This window comes from Mus musculus, chromosome 9 (assembly GCF_000001635.26).
Source record: "Mus musculus strain C57BL/6J chromosome 9, GRCm38.p6 C57BL/6J".
Taxonomy (NCBI): domain Eukaryota; kingdom Metazoa; phylum Chordata; class Mammalia; order Rodentia; family Muridae; genus Mus; species Mus musculus.
In genome coordinates this window covers 77162248-77180144 of record NC_000075.6, presented here as the reverse complement: position 1 = coordinate 77180144, position 17897 = coordinate 77162248, and the positions used below count along the sequence as shown (strand labels likewise).

Here is a 17897-nt window from a genome sequence, read left to right as displayed (position 1 = left end):
AATAAAGAAAATATCTAAAAAAAAAAAAGAATACTTACACCAACAGATGTGTAGATATGAGCTCCCTCACTTAGTTTGAATATGCTGGGCTGGCTTAGTACGCTATGCACTCCGACCCTTATGCATTCCTGTCATCTATGTCTTGACTGTGGTCCTCATCTGCTTCCTCACAAACATATTCTGCTACAAATGAGAACGTTTCCTAGCAAGTGCTGAGCATCTAATCTAAAATGAACCATTAAACCACTCCTTTTACAGCACATGCTGCTCCCTCTAATCTGTAGTTCTCATCATTATCAAGGATAAATAGTTATTAGATGTGGATTGTGTGCCATACCATCGATGCACTTCACACCTTTCTGCCTTCATTTGGATCTCCCTAAGGCACACAATAAGCTCAGTGAAATTATTAAATTTTATCACATTCGGGAAATGATGCTTACAGGATGTGGCAGGAACATGGTTCAGAGCATTTCCTAGAAGCATTTGCTGTCAGTTTCCATTAGTATTGGAAGCCCTTTGGAGGAATGCTCTGAAAGACTGTAGACATTGGTAGGCTAGACCCTGATGGAAACTGTTGCTTCTGGGGCTGATCACTTACTTTATCTGACTGTGCCTTCATTTTCATCCACAAGATAGGGAAGGCCGATAGTCTTCTCATTTGATTAATTTAAGATTTATATTGTCCTTATGTGAACTTCCCTTAGAGCAATTGTAACACAATGGAGTTATTTATAAATTATAGTGCCTCTTCTCTTCATTTCCCCTTTGTTTTTGCCTTTATCCATATCTCCTCCCTTCTCTTACACCTACCTATTGTTAGAAGACTAGAAGCCTCATAATTCGGGTTCCTTTAGTTTTTTGGGGGGCACAAGGAAAACACATTATTTAAAATTATATGGGTTTGTTTCTGTGTGTGTGACTTATAGATATTTATATATATAGATATTGTGGTCATAAGGACTGGTCCCAAGAAAAGTACCTAAAATATTTTTCTCACTAAACTTTCTCATCAGTTGCTTCAGTTTCATAAAGAGTAGACCACCTCTCATGTTTAGCACCTTTCATGTGTTTAGATTCTAGCTAACCACACCCTGGGAAGGTATCTTAATGTAATAGCAGCTGGAATATTTCTGGACGGGATACTTCAATCTCCACAGAATTTTTAAGTAATTCTTTTAAATTTTGTATTTATTTTTGCATGTGGACTTGTCTGTAATGACTACAGTTGTGTGGGTGTGGAGACAAGAGGTTGATATTAGGAGTTTCTACAACCATTTTCCATTTTATTTACCAGAGCAGGGACTCCCACTTGAACTGGGAGTGTGACACTTTAGCCAATCTAGCTAGTCAGCTGGATGCAGGATCACTGGCTCCTGAGTGCTGAGGTTACAGGTAGCTTAGCATGCCTGGTAGTGTACAGGTAAGGCCTGGGGTCCTCAGGCTTCACAGTGGTCATCCAACCCACTAGTCATCTACCCAGGCACTTAAAAGGTTCTTTATTGTTAGAGCTAGTTAAAGATGATTTTTCATCTCCATAGCCTGTAAGAGCAGTTGAGTCATTTTAAGTTAACTGTGACTCATTAAACAAATTCAGGATTTGATTAGAACAAATAAAATTTTAATTCTACTAAGATTCTTGACCTTAAAGTTTGTTTCCTGAGAAAGAAGCCTTGGTTTTTACTTTCGATTACAATATAACATTTAAATGTGTGGCACCTTGAATATGTCCACATCTTTGGAAGATATGTCTTTTGGAAGAGTACCTTCTATAATGGCAGGTAAAATCTTTTTTTTTTTTTGGTGTCAAGTTATAGACAACTCATACTTACCAACACACAGCTGCTGTTACTGTTATTACTAAGTGACCGCTGATTCATTTACTCTAAGGAAAAAAATAATACAATTTTTAGGGCAAGAGGTTCAGTTTAGCTTTAGGCCGCCCTCTTATATCAAGTATTTGTCTTAAACGCAATATATTCTGACTTAAAAAAAATGAACAAGGAAAAGATTCATTTTTGAAATTTTAATATAATGGAGAAAACACATGATGTTTCATCAAAGTACAAATTGAATAGTTTTTACTTCATTAATTTCTCATTTTAGTTTTCTCCCATGTCCTGCCAGGACAACTTTGAGAAGTCTGTCGACTAAAATTTTAGTATTTTACTCTCTTGGGAACATTAGGCATGTTCACAGTAATATACATGGTGAGACTCCGTGTTTCATTAACTTTGAAGAGAGCCCTAGATTCCGTTCAAAAGCAGGGGCCATGCAGTTCACCAGCCAGAGTACCACACAGAGGACAGAGGAATGGCAGGATGAAAGCCAGAGAGAACCGTGCTGCACTTGAATGTATGTTGGGCAAGCTTCAAACACACTAAATCTCTAGTCTCAAACATAATCCAGGGATCATTAGTAGTGGGAAAACTAGTTAGAATTTCCCAACTCCTCTGATGTTCAGCTTCCCACTTTATTCACTGATTTGGCAAATATGTATTGTACAAGTCATTGAAGTATCACTGGCTTGAGGGAGGCGAACACAATGACAAGACCCTCACTTCTGAGATCCAAATGCCCAGGGAGGCCACAACAAGCCACAAACAGAACAAAGGAGATGGTCACTTTCTTATAGAAATAGGGGGAACAGGCCAGAGGATTGAATGCTATTCAAGGAGACAAACAGAATGGGTACCTTCTGGAGTATAAGCATATCCGGATGCTCAGAGGACTCTCAACTTTCCTGTGGTTAACAGATTAAGTGAGCAAAAAGGGCTCTAGGAATATTTATTTTGTGTGAGTCTTGGGCAGAAGACTGTCAGAAAGAAAGAAAGAAAGAGAGAGAGAGAGAGAGAGAGAGAGAGAGAGAGAGAGAGAGAGAGAGAGAGACAAAATGGTAAAGAACAAAGGGAAGAGAAGGGAGTAGAGGGTGGAAGAATGGAAGGGGATTCGTAAAGGAATGGAGGGAGGGAAGGGGTAAAATGGGTGTAAAAGTGTGTCTTTACAAGTTGTCTCCCCCTCTGACAGTGTTTTAGGATGAGTGTGGATCAATGACACGCTCATTTGCTTAGGATAATTAAGGCTTTCTTATTGCTTCTCCCAAGGTATACTTGTAGCAAAGGCTATTTTCAAGTCATTTAGTTGAGATATTTTCAAGTGCAATAGAAATAGGGCTAACAACATGTTGAACATGTTAGGCCTTTTGTAGGACTGAATAGAACAGTTATCAATAGCATTTTATTTGACTATTAAACAGATGATAAATTCAACAGCAACAGCCAGTGGCAGATAAACTTTAAGTAGTTAATTTAAACCACCAGTGAGTCCTATGTGGTGAGTTTCACTATTACAAACTATCTAGCATCCTCTGCTGCCTTCTTCTGTTGCTAGGAGTCAAACCCAGGTCCTTGTGTATGGTAGGCCACTGTTCTACCATTGAGATGTATCCTGGCATTCATTTGGAGGCAGTTTCTGTTCTCTATGTGAAACAATACATTTTATATTAAACACTATGTCAATTTTCATTCAGTCTTTTGTCTTTGGGAGAAAATTTTTCTCTGCTTTGCATTTGCCTTTATTATATTTTATGAACTATCACCTGTATAAATCCATTTCATTCATGTAATTTAAAAATCACAGCATGCACTCTTAATAAAATTCAATCTTAGGAAATAGAATATTTGTGCACCTAATGAATTTATCAAAAAGAAAAAAAACCCTTGGTTTTGGAGTAACATTCTATTTGATAATAACTTATTTCATGATTTTTTTTTTTTACATTTCATGAATTACTTTTAAGTTCCATAAAAATAAATGGTACAACCTTATTAAATATATGATAGTTTATAGGTAAAATCTCATTTTAATGAGCTCAGGGGACAGAAAATGTCATTACAGTGAAAGAATATTGATTCCTAAATATCACAATATATTGAAAAATGTGTCAAACCTTATTAAGAATATTTCCCACTCTATACACAGATATTCAAATAAAGGTCATCTCTCATTTATGCAGCTCACACATTCTTCTTGTTGCTATGCTTGCAGGCGTTGCTATGCTGGAGTGACTCAGGTGCTGCTCAGGGAAGGCATAGATCTTAGGGGAAAGGGTAACTTAAATCCCACGTGAGGTCCAGATCTGCTTCCAGAGGATGAGCCCATAGAATGATGAGTTAGAGGCAGAGCTGTGCACAATAGGGGCAAGAAAAGACAGTCTACCAATTATCTTCATTTTCTCATTTTCCTGCTTATATGTGCTGCTGCAGTGCACGTGCATATGTGAAAGAGGCTGAGGGAAGAGTGGAGGTTACTACCAGGCTTTGTTCCACTAGCATGAAGAAGACAGAATCAGTTCTATATCTTACATCCACAAGAGGATATAATCTTATGCAACTTTACTGTTTCTCCAATACGGCTTTCAAGAAAATGGAGTTCCAGACAGTGACTAAGGAGCCTGGTATCACTTTGTGACTTTGGTATTATGTCTTGGGAAGCAAAATTAGTTTCTCCAAGGCTGACCAGCATAGCTGGGGCCCTATGTAGTCATTTGTCTTTCAGAGATAGTCACATCCTCACTTTGCAGTCTTCACTCTTGGTTCTTATGAAACCGAATTGCTAAGTAGGACATGGTTGCACATTATTCTGTTGTCAGCACTGTTGTCAGGCTGAGCAGGAACGTTATGAGGTTGAGTCCACCTTAGGCTGTAATGAGACCCTAGAAAACAAACAAACAACACACCCCAAACCCAAACCAACCAACCAGAATCTATAGCTAACAGAATTCCTTTGATGTTAAAAATGCCACCTTATTGAAAATCTGCTATACTATTTTATGAAAATTTATACTGATCTTTAATTGACAAATAATTTTATACCCATGGAATACAGTGTGATGTCCAATTTGTGCACACATTATAAAAACTTTGATCAAGTAAGCAATTATATCTCCCTACCAAATCGTATGTTTTGTATGCGGTGAGAATTTTTAAAATAGACTTTAGTAATTGTGAAGAACATGATATTTGTAGCTATAGTCTTAGACAGTACTCTCATGACTCATACCCAGCATGAACGAAGATTCCTCAGAGCTTTCCTTCAACGTAAGCTCTTCCCTTATCTCTGCTCTGCCCACCCCTATCATCCCTAGCCTCCAGGAAGATCACAGCAAAGCATATAATGTTATTAAGAAAAGTGCAAAATACTAACTAGTTGTAAATACCTGATCACCAAATTATGGCTTACCTGAAGAGCAACAACAGAAGCCAGTGCGGATGGGATAGAAAAATGCGATTATCTTGGAATTCTGAAGCCATTTCAATTATTTGCAAGTAATGACGAAATAAAAAAGAATTGCAGGAAAAATGATGGAAGTAGAATCTGAAAAGAAAGTATTTATTTCATTAAGAAGGAAATTGGCGTTTGTACAGGGAGTGTGGAGGGGAGACATCATCATGATCACTAGGTTTCAGCTGAGCAAGTTGAAAGATTCAATGGTCATTTGGTGTGTAAAGTGTGTTCTATCAGCAGCACAGTGCACACATGTAAGGCTCATGCAGAGGGCAGATCTTATGTTAACACTCTTACCAAAATACAATTTAATAAAAAGAAGGAAGTTAAAATGAGGTGAAAGAACTGAAATATAGGTACCATTGACAAAGAAATAATACTAACAAGATAAGTAAAGAAATTTGAAAGCAAAAAATTAACAGTTTTAATGCCAGGGAGTCTTGTCATGCTTTGCTCTTAATGTAAATATGTTTTGAGAAAAAAATCAGCCTTGTTTTTTATTTTCATGTAAGTAAACATGATTATCAACAATAGTGTTATGCTTAAATAAAATATGGACTGAACAAACAGAAGATATTATCAAACATTGGGGAATCATTGACATCATATAGTGATATTTACATTATAAACACAAGAAGAAAAACAGTGTATACTCTGCTTTGTGAGCTAAAGTGCCAAGGTCATGTGCCACTCTGCTCAAAAGGACTGTTTCTTGATATAATGCATTTCCATTTCTTTTATATTTTTCAATATCCTACAATGAACATGCATTGCTCTAGTAAAATACAATACTTAGAACAGACATGTTCCTTTACTAAATAATTTCACTAATATCCATCATGTTTATAATTTTAGGCAAATCTTTCTTCATCATCCTCAACAGCGTCTGAGAGCCAACTGGTATGTACCTGCTTTAACATTCTAATTTCTCAAGAAAGCTCCACTGAATGAGAATGAAGAGATAATAAGTTTGCTCACTTGTCTAACAAAATTTACTGATGTTTTAGTAAAGGCACTTGATGGCTGCATTTTACATGGCTAACACATAAGACAATTTATAGACTGTAACTACCATAAACTCTGAACAATAGTGTTACAAGAGATCGAATTGAGTCAGAAAAAAAAATGTGACTTGAATTTTGAGAGATCACGTCTTGATGAGAAGGATCCAACCAGTTCAAAGAGATCAAAAAAGATAATATGGGATAGCTTCTAGCTATGTGTGGATTAAAGAGATAATTACACATGAGAATTAGCATGTAAGTGGTCTAAATCTATGCTAAGCAATAGAAATATATTCTGAATGACAAATGTAATCCACACATAAAAAATTTAAAATATTACTTAAATTATTTTGAGATTACAACATACTTTCACTATTTTTCCCTCTTTCTCTTCTTCCAAGTCTTCCCATGTTCTATCCCCCAGATCTTTCAAGTTCACGGTCTTTTTTTTTTAATTGTTATTATATACATAGTTAAAATGTTGTAGTCACTCTATTAAGATATAAATGAAACAAATAGACTAATTTAAATAATTGGATATGAATGCTAGATAAATATTATCTCAGTAGATTGTTGGTACATTTGTACATTCTTTAGAAAGCTTTTCCTTTATTAATCATCAACACAGTAGACAACTGGAAAGAAATCTCCTACCTCTAAGTGGCATAAGTGTAAGAATAAGCACTGTGCCAGCCTGAAGGAATTTTTATGAGACTCATACAGCACCATAAACTATTTTCAATATGGTCTTGTCGAAAATTATGATATTATTGTACCCCAAAGCTTTAGATTATTAAAAGATATGAGAAGCCATTTCTACAGGCAGAGAAGTAGAGGCTGAAAGAGTTTAAATACATTATCTAAGATAATAGAATTAGTGTTCAACAGTCTTTTTTGTGGCTTTCAAAAGGAATCATTATTGTTGATTTTCAAATAGTTTGAGGGTCTTAAGAAACATCTGTTGAGCAGAGTACGTTGGGAAATGGGCCGCTGGAGAACTGTTATCTTCATTGACTACCTCCAGGGTCTGGCTCATCCTGAAACTTCACATTGTCTGGAAAATGTGATGATTTAATGAAGAGGTGCAGAGAGGATGAGGGACAGTGAGGCCAGATGGATAGTGCTTCATGTGGCACATAACAAAGAGGAAGAGGAAATGGACAACATAGGCTTTCAGTTTGAAGCTCTGATGAAGCTTTCCTAATTCTGGAGCTGAACCATCTCAATATTAACAAAGATGAGTGTGTCCTCTTTTCTCTGCTCAGAAACAGCTTAGTTTGAATGAAATGGGTAAGACTTGTTCATTTACTTTTATGAAGGGAGCCTGAGTTAGATGGCAGCTGGCTCTTTTGGATTGGAATTCAACGCCATTGCACATAATTCAGCATCGTTCAGGATGGGCTGCAAAAGCTACAGAGAAAACCATAAGAGGTTTAGAAAATAAACCCCATGGCTGCATAGAAGTAAGAGCAAATGCAGCTTACTGGAATAGAATAAAGAAGAGCCTTAAGCCGGCAGTTGCTTTGTCTCCGGGTCCGAGTTCCAGCTGCTGTAGCCTGCTCTGCCCGGATGACTCAGCTTCCTGAGAGCCCTTAAGTCTTTGTGGTTTAGAAGGGTGTTTGTATAGAACTGATGTCTTCTTTCAGCTCAAAGGCAGTTTCTCCTTGACCAGTTTTCCTTGACACAGCATACTTAGCATCCGTGGCCTTCATCAGGTCCACCTCCTCAGCCATGACTCACACTATTGTCTTTTGTCTATCAAAATAGTTCAGTCTGGTCAGTCTGCACTGTTTATATTCCACCAAACAGTTCCTGAGCTATGGAATGTGCTTTATAATTGAATAATTGAATACTGTTTAGTGTTATAGAACTGTTATGGTAGTTATAAAACTTTTAAAAATAAAAGCCCAGTAAATAGATGTTTTCATGAGTTGTCTAGGGCACTTACAGTTGACATTCTGTATATATTCTATATTTATAAATATGTATTTTACCTTTCAATTTTAAAAATTTCTTTTCTTACAATGTTCTGGCATGCATCTTATCTCCTTGGACCTTCATAATCACCAAGGGCCACCTCAGTAGCCTCACAGAATAAAAATGAACTATTTTTATTCTTGGGAGATTTACCATATACTAGAAGATTTTGAGAGCTGAGATATTTATTTGAAGGTAAAATAAGTGTAAATGTTTGATTCAAGTACTTTGTAATGAATTAGACCCTGTTACCATTCACCAATTGAGTGAACTGTTAAATAAATAAATTAGATATTGCTTCTTTTGTCTACAATGTAAAATTCTACATTTTGAACTCCTATAAGCTTTTATTGCTGCAAAGTTTCTAAGGAAAAACTCAGCTGCAAAATGGTGAGAAGATAGAAGCAAACAGAAACAAGTAACAGTCACTTTAAACATGTTTTGATCCATCAAATCAGTTGAGTATCTAGCAGGTTCACAGTGTTTGGTATGTAATACTCTATTGCTGGTTACTGTTGTATGACTATCTTATGATGCAAAACCAACCAACAAATTGAAAAAAAAAAAACAACAACCAAACAACCCGTGAGATAACAGACTTGAAAACTGGGTCCCTTTTATGTCTTTTGTTCTGCATCGTATCACTTTATAATTTATTACTGTAGCTACAGGCAACCTATCTTCCTATTTGTGGAAGTTACTAATTTAGGAAAGATGTTGCCGAAGAGGCCATCATTTAAAAAATGTTGGCATCAAACTGGCTAGGTCACTGCTGGCAGTAAATCTTCATCTTTGGTCTACAGCCAGAGGCAGCAACTTGCTGCCATAGAATTATTATTGTAAGTTCTCAAATCTGAAAAAAATCATTATATGTGCACTAGTAGCAGTTCAAGTGAAAATGTACATGTGATGGATTATAAATTCAAATAAATAGAAATCTTAGATTAATGTCTTTCAAATCCCTCCTCCACCAAAAAAAAAAAAAAATTCCTGTTAGAGAATTCTCAGTACTCCATTCTTTCTGTCTCAGATTTTCCTCTGATGCTTAAGAATAGCGTGAGATGTGATAAGCAGAGTGAGACACAATGCAAGCTCAATCTCATGCTTCATTTGTATTTTCCAGAAACAGTGACACCATTTTTTTTTTAAATGAATGTATGGTATGTATGGCTGCCGCAACCTGTATGGCTTTGATTTTGGGATTGATGCGACTAAAGTGATGGGAAGGCAGAAATGACAGACACACATAATGAAATCACGGGTGTGAGTAGGCCATACACTGATGGAGACACTCCAGTAGTGCCCTGGGAATCCAGTACATTTCTTGTATTAGTTACAGCATGAAGGAGGCAGTGACAGGTTAGCTAATCTGCATAGGAGACTCTGGAGGGTATCAGTCTCAGGCTGCAGTCAGCCTGGAGGTGGAAGCTACAGTTAAACCTTCCGCACAGGTTGTCAGCATTCATACTTGGACCAGGGGAAAGTCTTGCCATTCCTCTGAGCCTGATTCAGGGAAGGCTTTGCCATTTTCTGTGAACCTGACTCGGGGAAGGATTTGCCATGAGTCTGAGGTTTTAGAGTCCTTGACATAATTTATGCCAATGTCAATCATACACATTCACCCAGAAATACATCCATATGTATGGGGTGATATATATATATATGTATGTATATATACACATACACACACACACACACACACACACACACACACACACACACACACACCCATGCGCCCACACACATATTAGTGCCAATGGAGTACCTCAGGTGCAATTCTTTGGGGTGCCATCCTCTTCTTTTGAGACAAGGTTTCTCACTGGCCAGGATCCTTGCAGTCATATCTTTTGACATAGATGACAAGTGTATGCAGTTGGGGTGGCAATTTAATGTCAGCTCTGGGGAATCAAACTCAGGTCTTCAGAGATCTCTGGCCTCATGGAGCTTGTAGACAGAGCAAGACAGTAAACACATATGCAGATGTCAAACGGTGGCAGATGTTACAGGGTTGCAGAGATGAGAAATTTATATGGATGATCAGGAAAATCCTCTCTGATAAGGTGATGTTTGAGCAGATACTCGAAATAAAATCCATATGTAGAGTAGAGCAAGTGGAAACTCCTAGAGGAGGTTCACAGTGGGTGAGTTACAGAGAATCAGAGCCAGGGAGCCAGAGTGATTGTGCTGGTATGAGGGGCATAGCAGTTGAGGACAAGTTGAGGAAGGGGGAAACTAGTTGAAGACAGGGAAGATGTGACATTTTAAGAATTTGTAATTTTGAACGAGATGGGGAAGAGCTAGGAAACTTTGAAAGATCAACTGACAGGATTTTGCCATTATTTGGAAGTTGAATGACGGTGTGACTTACACAATCCTTACTCTATTGGATTACTTGACTAGTCTGTGACATTTCTGAGTTACGAGTTGTGTTGAACCTATCTCTATTGATATTAGTTTGGTAGAGCCTAGGTCTCATTTGACAGAATAGGTCCTAGCAGCCTCACATTGAGGCAGCTTCGGAGTTCATGGACAGGTGTTTCCTTCTTGAGGCCCTGCAGAATGCTTGCATCTAGAGAAAAAAAAATCTCAGCTCATCACAATAGCTGACACTCATTTTTTTTTCTGTGTTCTGGGCATGAGCTATGTGAAAAGGTCCTTTCAAATTTTTCCACTTATTCCAGATACAAATTACAGAATCTCATTTACGGGCACAACCAGAGTGATATGTGTTTATTTGTCAAAGGTCTAGATATTCTGTAATTCTAAAGTGATAGGAGGCTCTCTGCGGATGGCTTTAGTTGTTGGACAGTGACGGTCTCATAGTAACTCACTTTTATGGAGTGCTCTGATTGGCTTTATCTAATTTTCTTTGTATTTGTCCACACACAGACCTAGTAAATTAGATTTGCAAAAATTAAGGAAATCCTTCAGGAGAACTCCTACTTGATGTTCAAGGATAATGGATTACTTTGAGCAGAGAGAAAACAGAGATGAGAAATCTAAAAAGAACAGCCTGATCTTCCATGGGAGACAAAAGACCTTTATAAACAAATGTGTCTGAAATGGCAAAGCCATCTCCAGCTGAGGAGCTCACTTGGCGGAAGCTCTAGTCTAGTGCCCTGTAGCATTTACTTTGCACACAAACTATCTAAGGACCTTTTAAAGTGTAGATTCTAATTCATATGTCAAGGATGACTCTTAAGGACTGCCCTGTTTAAAGGGTTCTCAGGAGATGCTCACAGTTGCAAGTCTGTAGCCCTTATTTGGAGTGGCAAGGGACTAGGAGACTTCTTGGATGGAACTATTAGTTTACTTTGTGCTGTAATTTTGTATTGAGAAAAAAAAATAAATTATATGATCATTTGATGTAGAGGAATGACAAATTAGGAAGGACAGAAAGAAAGGACTGTGGAAGAGCCACCTGTGTGCCCATGTTAGCCCTTGCTGCGTCATGTATATTAAAGGCTTTTTAAAAAAAGATTTATTTATTTATTATATGTAAGTACACTGCAGCTGTCTTCAGACACTCCAGAAGAGGGCATCAGATTTCGTTACGAATGGTTGTGAGCCACCATGTGGTTGCTGGGATTTGAACTCCGGACCTTCGGAAGAGCAGTTGGCACTCTTAACCACTGAGCCATCTCACCAGCCCTATTAAAGGCTTTCTGACACGTTGTTTAAGAATACGTTTGGATGATGGATTTGAGGGTATAGTAATAAAGCTGATATGGTAACATTACATGGTATCATTCCTGAAGAGAAAGGGAGATTAGGAATATAATTTAAAACTACCCATTATAAAAGTGCATAGCTAAAGATTAAAGTAATAACACTTCAGGAGGTTTGCTCTATCAAGTGTTTTTTTCTTTTTTTCTAAGATTTTATAGTCTAATATCTGAATTTCAGAATTGAAATGCCCTTATTCTAATCATACCATCATGCTTTGGGCGTGTACTGTTAATCAAATCTAGACAGTGTAAAGTTTAGATTCACTGGCAGATGGGTAAGATGTGTGTATGTGTTAAAAGAGGAGAGGACTTATGTACGTATATCTTTCAAAACTTGAAAGCTTGGGGTTCCATAATGTTCCGAGACTATTTAGAAGATCTAGTGAAAATAAGAAAATGACATAGAATGATGCAATGGTGGGTCAAAAGCAGGGTAGTAGTGGAAATGAAGAGATTAAATTAATTTAAATGGAATAAAAAATGAAAGAACTTCTCTATTCATCAGATGTTATAGGGAAGCAGGTGCTTTTAAAAAGATTTTAAGTTTTCTCTATTGTTGTCTATGTCTTCTAGGTTCAGGAGCAATTAAAAGCACAAACCTGGTGATCAGTCCTAAATATAGGTCTTGGTTCACATGGTAACTGAATGACTTTTGCTTTTCTCTCTTTAAAGCTCCTACCATATTTGTGAAAGATTAACATATAACCCATATGGATGGACGATGGATTCAGGGTGTCTAGGAGAATGAGGGTTTATAAGTGCCAGATAGCCCACAGGGATTTGAAACTGGTTGTGCATTGTGTGGAAGAAGAGCGAGAGGCACAAGCTAACCTTAGTCTGATTTGTTGTGTACAATGACTACAGTTTTAAATTGACCAATAGAGAGAGTGTTTGGAAGTTCTGATGAAGGTCATATGAAGGGGAATATCAATAGTATCCAAGACAATGCATGCCTGTTTTTTCCCTTCCTTCTGGTTGGCACTCATGGCTATGAAATATTGATAATTATATCAAGTACAGAAGCAAAAATAAAACAAAGAAAGAGCCCAATGCACAGTTTAAGAAAGAAAAATTTGTGAAAATCAAGTTATCCATGAAGAGTTGGGACAGTTCAGATACTTGGGTAGACTGAGATGCAGTGTTTAATAATAATGAAGGTGGGAAAACTCCACAGTACAGTGGAGACTGGAAATAAGACTCAGCAATCATCTGCTAGTGAGGCCACCATATCTAAGAAGCACACAGAAGACAAGGAACAGAAAGGTTGACAGAGAAGCAACGTGAGGCATTAGTGACTGGCTCAGATACCCAAATGCATTGCACTTAATATTTCACACCCTGAAAATTCCTTCCTTTTTTTTTTCTAATTTTACATAATGTTAAAACTTTAGCACATGTGTGAATGCATGTGTGTGTGTGTGTGTGTGTGTGTGTGTGTCTGTTTGTGGTGTGTGTGTGTTAAAGAACAAAGGACAACTGATGAGAATCAGTTGTTTCCTTCTACCATGTAAATCTTCAGAATTAAACTCAGGCCGTTTGGCTTAGCAGCAGCCTCCTTTATTTTCTGAGCCATCTTACTGGCCCCAAATGGTCTCTTTTCTGATCTCATCTTTGAAGGTGTTGGTCACAAGTCAGATGAGCTCTAGGGCAATATAATTCAAAACATCTGTTTGCAATGTTTTGAAATGTGCAGGTGTGCAGGAAATGAGATACTCATGTTTCTCTGGCACAGAGACTCTCTGCCAGTTCAAGTTCCATTAGGTAGTGTCCTCCTCTCTGCATGCTGACACCTCGATTCAACTCCTAAAGTCCCATGTTGGTTTGGGGACCAGGAAGGTCGTTTTGATTTTCTATATTGGTTTCATGAAGAAAGTGTATGGATGAGAGAAGAAGGAAGGCGAAAAGAAGGATGTCTGTACGACAGAGGGTCATGGTCTCAACACCAGGCTGTAGAACTGGAGTGGTGCTCTTATGCTGTGCACTTGAGAGCACTTGCTCTCATATGTGTTAAATAACTGGATGCTACTGGCTCATTTTTCTCCTTGGAGATGAATCAGTTTCTTAAGCTGGAGCTATTTCTCAGCTTGAAGAAGGAAAACACTTTCTCAATCTGTATTTCCCCACTTGGCATATACACCACAAACAACCGGGGAAATAGCAACGGAAAAGAGTATTGCAGAGCGACATTTATTCAAGACTCAAAATATATCAAGTGCTTTATAGAGCAGAAAGATAGATGTAATCCCTTAGGGCTTAACTTGTGCGCACCAGGATTGACTAGGCAGTACTAACTTATAGTTTTCCAGGAGTAAAGAGGCTGACAAGAATGATTGCAGCAGAAAGCTCAAACAAAGAGCGGCACAATTTCTCTTTATTAAATTTTCATTTGGCCTGGTTTCAAAACGTATCTATCACTTCATGACATTTGATAGTGTGACAAGATTTTACATGTTGTGAAACGTTTAGAAATTGCCCCAAGAAGTAAAGCCCCTCTCATGTTGTCACTGGCTATAGTTTTATGAGTTCCTAGTGACTGATATGTTAGCCAAGGCTATTCTGATATAAACTACATCAAATGGAACCTGCTGTCAATGGAGAGGGCAGTCTTAGGGAACTACAGGACAAGCCCAGCTGGACCCATGGATATTCTGGCATTCAATCCCAGTGTTTGCCTCTTTGGGCTGCCACTTTAGAAAGCTTCATCTCACTAGATTTGCCTTTTAAGTTAAAATAGGGCATCTTATAGCCCCGGCTTTGACATAAAGTAATTGAAGGTAACAGATCTCTCTATCACACTCTAGGTAGGGATAGTATATTTCTCATCTAGACCTATATCTGTCATACATAATATGTGTATGGCCTATAATAATATGGATGGAATTTCCAAGGTCCTCTATCCTATTATATCTATAATGTATATCACAGAACAGGCATTCAAAAAACCTTTATCAAGCAAAGTGTAGAAGAGCATATTTGGTATGGTTTGCAATTTTATACTACGATAGTAGATCTTTACAACTTGGTTGCTACCATAATTAATGAACTAATTGACTATAATATGTAAACAATTATATTGATTTCTAAGCTTAGTTACATTGTTAAAATAATCTGATTTCTAGGCCATTTTATCCATTATTTTAAAGCACTTCAAATTTCAAAAGAAAATTGTGAGAACATTGTCTAACAACAATAATCATACTTACTCATTTTAATAGTATTTTCTCCTCTATTTTAAAAACATTTCTCCTTTACGAAGACTAAGCCTGGAGTAATTCGTCCAGTACCTGTAAAATCCAAACTACTCCTGAGAAAGGATGAAGAAGTTTATGAGCCCAACCCTTTCAGTAAATACCTTGAAGACAACAGTGGCCTGTTTTCTGAGCAGGTGAGCATCTGCATAAGAAAGTGTGTCATATTATAACTGCCTGTATAAAGTAACAATAGAATATGTGCACGAAAATATGTTTAATAGGTTCTATCCCAGATAATGGAACAGGGAAATGTGTGTCCAAATGGAAATTCATATCCAAGAGTATTATTTTGAAGCACCTCAAAGCTTTTCTTTTTTTCCAAAAAGTAAAAGAAAAGCAATATCTATACATTGTAGGTATTGTATGGGAATCTGCAGTATTCATCTCAAGACCTCATGAGCATGCGGATGATCATATGCTGCTGAATTATTATTTCTGAGTCCAGCTTATTTTGAGAATATATGGTATTTTAGATTTGTTAGAGTTGGCAACAATCCTATTGTCCCAATGCATTTTATATTATGTGTGTGTGTGTGTGTGTGTGTGTGTGTGTGTGTGTATGTATGTATTTTATAGTATAATTGAAGGGTGATGTAATCCTTTTAGCTTGAGAGTGCTAATTACTGTATAGGGCTCAGGTAACTTCATGACTGTGTGTAAAGAATGCATGCTCTGTTTGCATTGTAAGTGCTAAATGCTGCAGAAAGGAGAAATGAAAACTGTCAATGGGGACTTTCTACAATAATAGGAAAATATAATAATACAATTGCACATAATATAACACTTCAGGGCCCAGAGAGATGGCTCATCAGTTAGGAACATACACTGATGCTGCTGGGGACCCAGGTTCAGTTTCCAGTACCCACATGGTGGCTCACAAACATCTGTAATTCTAATTCTAGGGACCTAATGCCTTCCTCTGTTTTTCCTGAGTACTGCGCACACATGGTGCGTGTGCACGTGCATGCACATGCATACGTGCACACACATACATGCTGCAAGCCAAACTCTCATGTACATAAAATAAAAATAAGTTAAATCTTTAAAATGTATATAAAAGTTTGTTTATCCACCAAAATGAAATTGTACAGCTTGATTTGTCTTATTAAATGCAAGAACTAGGCATGAGCTGTACTTTTTCTTAATCTTAAGCATTAAGTGGCTAAGCAATGTTAAATAGAAAAAATACTGTAAGAACACACAATCTCATCACATTTTATATTTGGTAATGAATATATTTATAAAAGAATATAAGTATAATATCCTCTTTAAACATTTAATTCAGAAACTACAGCTAGCAATATTCTTGAAATGTAAGCTACATTTGTATTTATAAGATTGAGGGATATTTCATGTGCCATGTGTGAGCTCTTTGACCCTGGAAAGATTGTCTCCCCATGACTTCAGTTTCTCAATGTGTGCAGTAAGCTGTGAGGATCAAGCTCTTTTCATCAATTATTTACTCTCCAAGATTTGGGTTAGGTTAAATCATTGATCAGCCCTGACTAGCTCTTAAGTCTTTATGTAATCTTGGAAATGTTCATCATACATACACTCTCATGAATAACTACTGATTTTATTTATATAATAAGATTGAAGATGGATGAATAGTCTCTAGCTGTGGTTCTAGCTCCTGAGGGCTGAGGTGATACAACTTCCTGATGCATGAGTTCAAGTCCAGACTGCACAGCATAGTGAGATTTCACATAAGAAGTGAGAGGAAAATAAAGATTAAAATATTTTCAGTTATTTATGTTCATTTGAGAGATTTCTGTTTTTTATAAGTTTGAGCCTTTAAAGAGGTTAAGAGGCAGTTTATTTTCATTTGGCTATAAATCTTATTGTTATGTAATTTATCATTATTAATTCTATACATTACAGAAAGAGAAATTAGGAAAACAGATTTCATTGTCAACGAAAACGGGGGGGGGAACCCATATTGTTTGTACAACACTAACATTTTTGAAGACTAATGTGAACTTTTGGATTTGAAAATCATTGTAAAACGTTATTAGAATATAATGTAGTATTTATATGGAAACAAACTGAAGATATTAAATTAAATTTTGTGAATTATTATCTATGCACATTAGAGTCCTCAGAATTTGATTAGCTGCTTTAAGATAAAGATTTTTACCTTTTATGTAATCTTGAAACTTAATTTTTCTTCAGGCACGCTCCCTTGTGCACTTCAGGTTAATCTGCCTGTAATTTATCACCTTCATTGTCTGTGGAATGATGAATTCCATTTCTGTACAGGAAATTCTTGTCATTAAAAAGAATTGTCGTTTTCTTTTTCATTCTTCTTTTGTGGTTAGACAAGTTGAAAACATTGTTTATGTTACAGCTTACATCTGTGTATTTCCAGATAATTGGATGAAAATTTTGTCTGTTTTTTTTCTTTAATATTGTAGACCACAGGCACAATTGTGTTTAAATTTTTTCATTAATTAATTCTTTCCTACATCTTTACTTGAAGGTAGGACATCTGACTTAATAGGACACTACAGAATATTAAGAACTGAAAGAACCTAGCATCCTACTTACATGTGAATTCCAAGGCTCTCTTAGCATCATATGCAGGCAGGGTAAGAGAGGACAAAGCCTAATAGAATCCTGAGCCACAAAAGCCCCCTATGCTCAACTGCCTT

General features: G+C 36.9%; 1 protein-coding gene across 69 annotated transcripts in view; it reads left to right on the top strand.

Moving 5' to 3' along the window:
* Positions 1 to 17897, top strand: part of Mlip (muscular LMNA-interacting protein) — a 250699-nt gene that overhangs the window by 172638 nt on the left and 60164 nt on the right. For 68 of the 69 annotated variants that reach the window (XM_017313568.2, XM_017313572.2, XM_017313574.2 and 65 more), the window contains 2 exons: positions 6142 to 6186; positions 15252 to 15380. In XM_017313568.2, coding sequence (XP_017169057.1) covers positions 6142 to 6186; positions 15252 to 15380 — 174 coding nt within the window. The remainder of the gene's footprint in view (positions 1 to 6141; positions 6187 to 15251; positions 15381 to 17897) is intronic. The other variant, XM_006511425.1, reaches the window with a different exon arrangement.